This window comes from Phascolarctos cinereus, unplaced genomic scaffold (assembly GCF_003287225.1).
Source record: "Phascolarctos cinereus isolate Bilbo 61053 unplaced genomic scaffold, phaCin_HiC Scaffold_2;HRSCAF=192, whole genome shotgun sequence".
Taxonomy (NCBI): Eukaryota; Metazoa; Chordata; class Mammalia; order Diprotodontia; family Phascolarctidae; genus Phascolarctos; species Phascolarctos cinereus.
The window spans coordinates 299,848,503-299,859,424 of record NW_027555625.1 but is presented as its reverse complement, the minus strand read 5'-3'; the positions used below and the strand labels follow the sequence as shown (position 1 = coordinate 299,859,424).

The window sequence follows — 10,922 nt, the reverse complement described above, 5'->3', positions numbered from 1 at the left end:
CACATGCACACATATGCACATGTGCACACGCACACATACTGTTGGTAGAGAACTGGGAATATGCTACCTAGATCTGGTGATCTACATGTCTGTCTCTGCTGAGTTTTTACCCTCAGCCTTATCCACCACCCTCCTCCTTCCCTCAGAGCTTCAATCAAGGAGAGGCGAGATTGTACTTTAAACTTCAAAAGACAAAAATAAAAACACTTTGAAACCAATTGCAAAATTTATTGGAGGAGGGCAGAAGGGTAGAGACCTTCCCATTGGGGAAGGGGAGACACTTAAGGGCACTTCTCGTTTTCCAGAAAGAGGACACAGTGTGTGTCTCCCATCCGCTGGTCACCAGCTCTTCAATGGGCTGCTGCCCAGTTCAAAGTGGGGACTGAATCACAGACAGAGACTGATAGATGGGAAGGAAAAAACACCCACGCTATTGAACCAAGATTCACCAGGTTCGGGCAAATGGCAACAAGGAAGGCTCTAGGGGGAAAGGTCCCTGGTTCATCTAGTCATGCACCATCTTATTCTTAGGGTCTCTTGCCCCCTACCCCACTTAGATTGCCAGCCCATCCCTGGTGAGTTAGGCAGATGGGGAAAGGGGGCAGGTGTGCCAGGGAACTGGAGCTGAGGACAGGTCTACAAAGACTGGGCCACTGACAGCATAATACAGAAGAGGTGAGGAAGGCTTTGGGATGGGACCTATGTTTGGGACAGAAAAGGGGAAGGGCGGATGGACCAGTACCAGGCAAATGAGCAACCCATTGCCCATAATGCCAAAGCATTATGATTGGCAGGTACCAAAGTCCCCATTCCCCAACCCCTCACCTCAAAACAGCTTTTGCCTCCCCCAGCCCAGCAAAGGTGAACAGGTGCAGGCCACAAGCAGTACTCCTTAGCAATGTTTTCTTCCTGGGTGTCCACAAGAGACAGAAAAGGGGCTGCCCTCTACCCTCCTCAATGGACCAGTTTATCTCCACTGTGACAGAGGCCTCACAGGCTCGGGATTTCTTTCACTTCACCCCCACATACAAATACACACATAGCCATCCTGAGAATCCGCCTAGGGTCCGAACCACCCCTAAAGGAATAGAGTCCCCTTGAGGGATGAGGGTGGCCCAGAGATCCTAACCATTCTAAATCATGGAATCTCTGAGCTAGAAATTACCCCCCTCCCAGGTCATCTGGTCAGAGGACTCCTCCCCCCATTCCTGAACATGAGTCCTCCCCACAATGTCCCCAACATGTTGGTCATTCAGACTTTGTGAAGTCCTCCAGTGTGGGGAATCCATTTGACATTTGGACAGCTGTAGAGGTAAGGATATTATTCCTTGGATGGGTCCTAAATCTGTCATTCTGCAATTTCTACCCACTGCTCCTAGATCTGTCTTCTGAGGCTGGGAGAAATGAGTCTACTCTGGATAGCAGAACCCCAAATCCCTGTAATTAAAAGAACTTCAGGACAATCACCCAATTGCATAATGAGGGCAGGGAAGAACAAAGGTGTTGGTAATGGGGACGTAACAGCATTGGGGGAGCTGGCAATGGCTGCCAACCCTTAACCCTTTCCCTTACCTCTCCTCACATCCTAGGATTGCCCCCAAATCTCTCCCACAGAGAGCTCCATCTCCCTCTCAAGGAGTGCTAGAGATGGTTGGAGAGAGCAGACCTTTTTTGTAGCCTTGCAGATAATACCAGCCTGGATTTGCTAAATGAGAGGATGGAATGTGAATTGTATCCAATTCTTTTCTTTAAGGAAGATGGGGGGGGCTTTCCTGTGCCAGCCCGTCTCCAGACTCCCTCTGTCTACCATTAGCCTCTGCCCAGTGTGACTCACTCTTTTATTGCTAAAATAACAAGACCTATGAAATAGGGGCTGATCCCCACCCTACTTCTACTCATTCTATGCTCTTTTAAGGGTTCATGAAGAAATTGGACAAATGCATGATGAGCTGATGCTGTGGGCTTCCTCCCTGTCCTTTCAGTGGGGAGACGTCTGCCTCCTCTTTTCCTCTCAGTCATCTTCTCCCTGCATCTAGGGGTATGTATCATGGAGTCCATGTCTGTCCCGTGGGAAAGGTGAGACTAAGAAAAAAGGCCCCCTGCAAAGTTACACTTCATCCCCTCTGACCCAGTCCTGTGCTTCAGCCTCTCAGCACAAAGATCAGGATGGAGTAGAGAGAATGCACTGCCTCTCCTCTGAGAGCTCAGGGCTGGTGGTCGGCAATCAGTCAGCTTAGCCACCCAGTCATTGGCTAAGTAGCTCTACAGAAGAAGAAAATGGTAGGGCTAGAAAGGACCTTATTGATCATCTCACCCAACATCTCCTCTTCATTTTACAGAGGTGGAAACTGAGGCACAGAGAGGGAAATCAACTTGCCCAAGGCCACACAGTGAGTTAGCATTAGGGCCAGGACTAGACCTCAGGTCTCCTGACTTCAAGGTCAGAGCTCTTTCTATCACACTGACCTCTCCTAAGTAATTACCATAGAATCCTAGAATCTAGAGCTGGAAGGGGTCTTAGAGATCATCTAGTCCAACCACTTCATTTTATAGAAAAGGAAACTGAGGCCTGGGAAGGGGAAATGACTTGCCCAAAATCACACAGGTAGCAAGTAGCAAAGCCAAGATTTGATCTCCCAGGACATCAACCAGGTCAGGAAAAACCCTGGCTTAACAGGAGCCCGGGAGTTGCAGGCACACATGGGCACATGTGCTCACACACTCATACATACACATACACACACACCAGGGGTCAGGTCCATCCCCTCCCTCCCCACTTTCCCAAACACTGGCCAGGGAGCACGTCCCTGGGAGGGTAAGGGTGGAGCAGTTCTGAGAAATAAGACCCACCAGGCCTGTGATAATAAAATAAACCATCTCCAGATATGGCCAAGGCCACCCCTCCCCTGCCCCACGGCCTAGATCCTGGCTCCTCAGAGAGTCCCTGGGACTGGGCAGGGCCAGGCCAGAGGCTCAAGTCCGCTTGGCATGCAGCATCTCAATGAGAAGGTTGTTGCAGGGGACCTCCCCACCCAGGTGCTTGTGGTAGAGGTACTCCTCAGCCTGCATGCTGAGAGAGCGCACCTCAGCCAGGCGCAGGAGCAGCTGCCGGAACTTGTCGCCACAGTGCGGGTAATGGCACATGGTGTACTCCAGTAGGGCCGCGTTGGCCTTCTCCTGTGCATCCTTGGCCAGGCTGTGATTCTCTAGGAACTTCACATCTGCAGAGAGATGGGCATATCATCAGCATCACCACTGTTTCTGCCTTTTTCTGCTCATCTCTGGACTCATCCTTACTGCCTAGCCACCCTTGCTCCCATCCCCATCATCACCACTGGCACGGACTGTTAGCTTAGCCCAGGCACCATCCTTCTCTTCTCCATCCCCATTATTCATAAGCACAGGGCAATGGGGGAAAAAAAGCAATAAATTTGGAGCCAGAGGACCTGGGTTCAAATCCTTGACCTGCTACTTGGCCTTGGATAAATCACTTATCTTTCCTTTTCTATGCCTCTTCTTTAAATGTGGTATACTAGAGAACCATCCTCAAAATCAGGAAGACCTGGGTTTAAGGCTTCTTGCACGTATGCGCTTGCACGCATGCACACACACACACACACATACATGCACGCACGCATGAACACATAAACACAGGCTATGTAACCCTGGCCAAGTTATATAACCTCTCAGTGCCCAGGAAATTCCCTAAGATTCTGAGTAGAAGTACTTTCCTCACCACAAAGTGACTTATATCATTGAAATCATAGGTTTTGTGCCTTTCCTTATAAAATGATTAAAATGAACTGTGTGATATCTAAGTACCTTATATGTCTAACAGAAAGTTACAGACAAAATCTTTTGCAAGATCAGAGGGGGGAAAGATAATTATAATTTTAGTGCCAAGCCCTTGACAATTATTATCACATTTGATCTTCACAGCAACCCTGGGAGACAACTGCTATTATTATCCCCATTTCTCAGATGAGGAAACTGAGTCACACAGCTAGTAAGTGTCTTCGGCTGATTTTGAATTCAAGTCTTCTCCATTCCACGTCAAGCTCTCTGTCCACTTCATCATTTAGCTGCCATAGTAAAAGATGAGTTCTAACCAGTCAGATATGGGAAAGTTCCATGGAGAAGGTGACCTTTAAGCTGGATCTTTGGGGATCAGTAGGATTTCAATAGCGATAGATGGAGAGGGATAGAATGTCAGGCATGGAGGATGGAGTGAACAAAGACACAAGCGCAGGAGAACATGGGGCTATTTATGGGGGACGATGTAGTCTCTTCTGGTCAAGAATAAAGCCCATGGGATGGAGTTGCATTTGCTAAAGCTGGAAAAATCATAGAGTACTTTGAATATGCAACTGAGGAGTGCAGACTTTATTCTGTAGGCTATAATAGAAAGCTATGGCTCTGCCATGATTAAGTCTGTGCACCAGGAAAATGGATGTAGCATTTTTTGAAGCATGGAATTGGAGAGGACAGCAGCAGCATCACTAGCCGCCATCGTTACCCTCAGGCATCAGCTGTTTCCCTTATCCCTCTATCCCCATTCCTAGTGTCTATATCCCCATCACCACTATCTCCAGCATTTACTTAAAGTCACTATTATCCCCATTCCCAGCACCCCCATGACCATCATCCCATCTCCATGGCCACCATCCCCATCCCCAATACTATCATTACAAAGTTCTGATAAAGCACTTGCTTGCTCTAAGGATTGTACAGACAAGATACTCCAGCCCCTGAGGTCTGGGAGCTCACCATTGGAGAGATATATATTCCTGTACAAACTCCCATGGAAAGATGCCCAGGACCTCCTAGTATAAATGTGCCATAGGGGAAAGGGAATGGGATTCCAAATCTAAAGGCCTGGGTTTGGGTCCAGACCCTGTCAGCTTGGACTGGTCACTTCCTCTCTCAGTTACTTGGCTTCCTCTTCTGGGGATCTGGGGAGGACACAGGCCTTGCCCTCCATCCCTCACAGGGCTCTGGTGGGAATATGCACTTGGTAAATCTTTAAAAGGGCTAGAGAAACATGAACTATCACTATCTCTGACCAGCAGTCATTCAGCTTTCGATTAAGGAGCTCCAATGAGGAAGATTATTAACATGGCCTGAGCTGGCCCATTTCACTTTTGGAAAGTGCCCAACCTAGGAAGTTTTTCTTTAAGATGAGTTAAGTTCTACTTCCCAGTCACATAACCTCACTGTTCTTTCTTCTAGTCTCAAGTCTATACACAACCCTTTGATTTCTTGAAGACAGTGATTCTGGTCGCCCAAAGTCTTTCATTCTCTGAGCAAAAGATCCCAGCTCCACCTGTTGAAAACTTTTTTTTCCTGAGAGGCTCAGCAAAGGTGTTACCTCCTCCAGGAAGCCACTCTGATCTGCCTCTCTTCCACCCCCCCACCCCCTCAGCCCACCTCCAGTTGAAAAGATCTCTCTCTCTCTCTCTGTCTCTCTCTCTCTCTCTGTCTCTCTGTCTCTCTCTCTCTCTCTCTCTCTCTCTCTCTCTCTCTCTCTCTCTCTCTCTCTCTCTCTCTCTCTCTCTCTCTCCTCAGATTTTGCCAGAGCACTCTGTATGGATTGCTCCTTTACTCTCATCCCATCTTGAAGACAGCCCAGGACCCTGAACCCAAGAGCCCTGGGAAAAGCTTAGCTTACCAGCCCTGCTTCCAGCCTGGCCCCCACAGCCATCATTGAGAGAAAAGTCCCACCATGCCCTCCCTACCCAATCACCGACCAAGTGCCAATGAAGGGCAAGTCAGCCCCCTGGCAGCTGCCTTTGCAGGTCTAGGCAGCCCTACCTGCTTGGCTACTTGAAGACCAAGAAAAAAAGTCTTCGCCACCAAAGACCTTGGCTTCACCAGCAGAAATCATAAACAGATATGATTTTATCAGTGGAAATGACATTCAAGAGGATGTGTTAACCATCTGCTTTGCTGTTGCACTCTAAGGAGGGTGGGACCTTCCCATCTGACTTGTAGCTGAAACCTCCTCAGTGTGTCATCGCAGTGCTTTAAACACAGTAGGTGATGAATAAATGCTTTTTCATTCATTCGTCATGTTTTACCTTGCATCATACTTATTTGTGCACATGTTGCACCCCTTTTAATAGACTGTAAGCTCCCTGAGAGCAAAGACCATATCATTTCTTATCTTTATATTCCCAGAACCAAATATAGGGCCCTTGCCCATAGTAGACCCTGAAAAATGTCTTCTGAAGGAAATGAATTGAAGGACAAGTAGGAAGGGGAAAAGGAAGGGAATAAGAATTTATACAGGGCCTACTATGTGCCAGGCACTGTGTGTGATAAGCTCTTTTTACAAATATCTCATTTGATCCTACCAACAACCCTTCAAGGCAGGTGCTACCCAATTTACAATTGAGGAAACTGAGGCAAACCGAAGTTAAGTGACTTGCCCAGGGTCACACAGCTAGTAAGTGTCTGAGGCTGGATTTGAATCGCTGCTGTGTACCCATTGTACTACCAGGTAGAATGATGACCTGGAATGAGCAATGAATGCATAGTCAGAGGAACTGGCCTTAAATTACAGCCACACTCTTACTACATGTGTGTTTTGTCAAGTCATTTGCCTCCTTTAGGCTTTTTAGTCTCCTTACCTGGAAAAAAATAGGGAAGAAATTGAACTAGATGACCATTCTATGTTCTAAGATTCCTTCCAGCACTAACGTTATATGTTCTGAAGACCTTTCCAACTCTAGAGCCCATGATCAGGTGTTTTTTCACCTCTGCCTATGTTTACATCCCTCCTGAGGGGTGGGGAAGGAGGGGAAGGGAGAGCGTGGGGAGCCCGAGCCTCTCAGATGGAATCGGCCTGGTCTCTACCCCTCAGGCAAAGCTCCAACTCTAATCCTCCTAACGCTCAGGTGCGCCGAAGAGGCCCAGAGAGCTCAACGATCATGGAAACCCTGATCCCCCTGCCCGCCCACAACGCCTGCCTAAGGCCCTTGGCTTCCACAACAGCTTTTAGGGAAATTTGAGCCCAAGCAACAGGAGGCTAAGGTGCCCCCCAGATGCTGATCCCTGTATTGCCCTCCCCTCCCCATGCGTGCGTGCACACACACACACACACACACACACACACACACACACACACACACACACACACTGTAGTTTAGCCCTAGGGCCCAACACCACCCAAGCAAGAAAGGGGGCTCTCACAGCATTAACCAGCAGCTCAGGGTAGTGGGGCCCCCTCCCACCCTAAGAAATGGCTTATGAGTATATGTTACTAAGTTAAAATTAAACTAGAAAATTAAATGATTATTAATCTCATCTAAGATTTAGTAATAAAATTTTAAAAATAAAGATAGGACTGGGCACGTAACCTCTTGAGTCTTCAGTTTGTTTATCTGTAAAATGATGGGACATGAGTCAAGGGATCTAGGTCTGAATCCCTGTTCTGATGCTATGTAACCTAGACTGAGCACAAGGACAACCAGTAGGCTCAGTAGATCAAGTGCTGGGCCTGGAGTCAAGAAGGCTCATCTTCCTGAGTTGAAATCTGGCCTCAGACACTCATTAGCTGTGTGACCCTGGGCAAGTCACTTCACCCTGTTTTGCCTCAGTTTCCTCATCTGTAAAATGAGCTGAAGAACCACTGCAATGTCTTGGCCAAAAAAAAAAACAACACAAAACCCAAGTGGGGTCATGAAAAATCAGACTCAACTGAAAAAGTCTGAACGACAACAAAAAAAGCTAAGTGTAAGGAGTGAGATTTGCAGACTTCAGAACTCTCCATAAATGGGAGTAAGCATTATTAATATATATAATTCAGTGTGTAATTCAGTTACATATTAATATATATAATTCAGTTCATAGGAGGTGTGATGTTGTGGAAAGAATACCAGAATAAGCCTGAAGACCTAAATTCTTCTACTCACTGCATGACCTTGGGCAAGTCAATTCCCCTCCATGCTGAAGTGTCCCAGATGGTAAAATGAGGAAACGAAGGAGGTAGCAGTGAACTTGGAGCTTGAACTGGTGTCATAGGACCTGAGCTTGTATCCTGGGTCTGCCACTTACGACCCACTTGACTTTGGGGCAGTCACTTAACATCACTGAGCCTCAGTTTACTCATTGTAAAATGATGGAGTTGGACTCGCAGTGGCCTCTGAGATCCCTTCCAGCTCTAGAGTGATGATTCCATGCATCTCATCGATCTGCGGGCTCCCTCCTGTAGGGCCTTAGGAAGACAACTTCATGAGCTCTCTGCCCTTGTCAAGGCTGATGCTCAGACAACAGGTACCCAGCCCATTGCCAGTGGAGACTTGAAGCCATCCTGGCCAAGCTCATCTTCTGCTGGCAGAGAACCCTTTGAAAACCCAGTCACGTCTGAGCCACCATGAGACACGGTAGATATCAGTGGAGGATTGTATATGTATAATTTAGCAAGTTAGTAGTAGTAGTACTTTTATATTTTTCAAGAGCTTCACACACATGGCCACATGAGGTAGTAGGGCAAAAACATCTCCCTCTTTAGCAATCCAAGCTCAAAGATAGGAAAGGATTTGCCAGTAGTCACATAGCTAGTAAATGGAGAGTCAGGACTTGAACCCAGACCTTTTGACTATAAGTCCAATGATCCTTCCCACAAGACACCCAACCCAGACACAGGACCTATTGCTTCCAGCTCTCTCCAGGTCCACCCCAATATTCTGCATATTAGGTGGGTTTAGTGAAGCTCAATTTACCTTCTCCACCAAAATAAAACTCCTAAGCAGCTCAAGAGGAATTTCTAGGGCTTCTTCTGTATTTCCAGAAGCCAAATGTCACCTTCTTCCCCAGGTAACCTGACACTATGGACTCAACTTAGGGTCAGAACATGTGGGTGCAAGTTTCAGCTCACTTGCTACTTAAAAGGGCAAACCACTCTGTCTCTGAACCACAATTCTCTCTGTAGTAAGGTAGCAAAATGGGGGTTTTATTCAGCTCAGTTGGTTGGGTAGATAACTGACCTCAGAGTCAGGGATGTGGTATGTGTTGGAGGTCACCTACTTGCTGTGTGACCTTGGGCAAGTCACTTAACCCCTGAATGTCCCCACTTAAGTCTATAAGACTATTATTTGTAAAGCAGTTACATGTCCACATTGGTAGAAATCATTTCCTCACCCTATTAGTGTAGGGAACTCCTATACTAATGAAATCACTAGTCCAAACATATACATATATATTTTTATATATATATTTTATATACATATCCATCCACACACATACACACACACACATATATATATATATACATACATACACACATATATATATGCGTATGTATGTATGTGCATATATGTGTATATACATACATATATATGTATGTATAATCATAGCTTGGGCAACTAAGTGGGTAGAGCTTCTGGCCTAGAGTCAGAAAGACCTAAATTCAAATCCAGTCTTAGACACTAACTAGCTGTGCAACCCTGGGCAAGTCACTTTATGTCTGCCTCAGTTTCCTCATCTGTAAAATGGGAATAATAATAATAGCCCCCTACCTCCCAGGGTCGTTGTGAGGAGCAAATGAGATAATATTTGTAAAGCATGTTAGCACAGTGCCTGGCACATGGTAGTTGCTATATAAACATCAGTTACTAATACTATTATATTATGTATCATAGCTCTAGAGCCGGAAGGTATCTCAGAGGCTGCCTAGCCCAACCCCCTCATTTTACAGATGAGGTTAAATGACTTGTCTTGGCTCACACAAGTAGTAACTGGCAGAGCCAGAATCTGAACTGAGATCCTCTAACTCCAAATCCAATTCTCTTTCTTCTTCAACATATTGCCTCAAGGAAAGAGACTTCCACACAAAACCCAAGCTTGAAATTTGGACCTTTTTAGATCAGAAGTGTGATGTTCTACTGACCGAGTTATCCAGAGTTCTCCTTCTCTCCTCTTCCCCCTGTCTTCTTCCTCCTCATTCTCCTCTTTTCTTCTTCCTCCTCCTCTCCTCTTCCTTTTCTCCTCCTCCTCTGCTTCTTCTTCCTCCTCATTTCCTCCTCTTCTCTTCTTCTTCCTCCTCCTCTCCTCTTTCTTTTCTCCTCCTCCTCTCCTCTGCCTCTTCCTCCTCCTCTTCTCCTCCTCCTCTTCCTCTTCCCATTGTCTATTCCAGGCCTAGCATGAAGGTCTGGTTTCAGGGGAGGAGGGTATTTAAACCTGACAGGATCTCCTCCCCCATAGCCCTCCTCAACAGCCTCACTGTGGTGTGGAGGTGACTTGGGCTTTTGAAGGTCCTACCAGCAGAGTAGAAGCTCGGAGAGGGCACGTCCTACATCCATCCTCTACTTTGTACTCTCACAGCCACATCCCTGGTTCAGACTATCAGCCCTCCCCCCCCCCCAGGCTGTTGCAATCGTCTCCTAATTGGCCTGCCTGCTCCAATCCCTTCTACACACAGCTGCTGAAGTGATTTCCCTAAAACACAGGTCACTCTCTGCTCATCAAACTCCAATTACTCCCTATTACCTCTAGGATCAAATGCAAACTCGTTTATTTAGGCCTCAAACTACCTTTCCAAACTTAGTACACATGACCGTTATCTCCTTCATCTACAATCCAGCCCACCTTGCCTTACTGTTCTTCATGCACAGTGGTCCATTTCCATCTCCATACCTAGAATGCATTCCTTCTTCAGCTCTGATTCTTAGAATCTCTAGTTTTCTCCAAAGCTCAGCTCAAACCCCACTTCCTACAGGAAGGCCTTTTCCGATCCCCCCAGGAACTAGTATCTCTGCCCTATTACCTTGAATTTTTGTTTGTTTTTACACACACACACACACACACACACACACACACACACACACACACACATTTTGTCTTCTATGATGGAATGTAAGCTCTTTGTGGGCAATAACCATTTAATTTGCCTCCCCCCTTTCATCTCCCAGGGATTTATCGCT

General features: G+C 46.6%; 1 protein-coding gene across 3 annotated transcripts in view; it reads right to left on the bottom strand.

The window, feature by feature from the left end:
- Positions 1 to 207: 207 nt before the first annotated feature.
- The window catches only part of NR5A1 (nuclear receptor subfamily 5 group A member 1), a 49,728-nt gene continuing 39,013 nt past the window's right edge, over positions 208 to 10,922 (bottom strand). For all 3 annotated transcript variants that reach the window (XM_078150131.1, XM_020967587.2, XM_020967588.2), the window contains one exon: positions 208 to 3,221. In XM_078150131.1, coding sequence (XP_078006257.1) covers positions 2,974 to 3,221 — 248 coding nt within the window. In that variant the 3' untranslated portion in view covers positions 208 to 2,973. The remainder of the gene's footprint in view (positions 3,222 to 10,922) is intronic.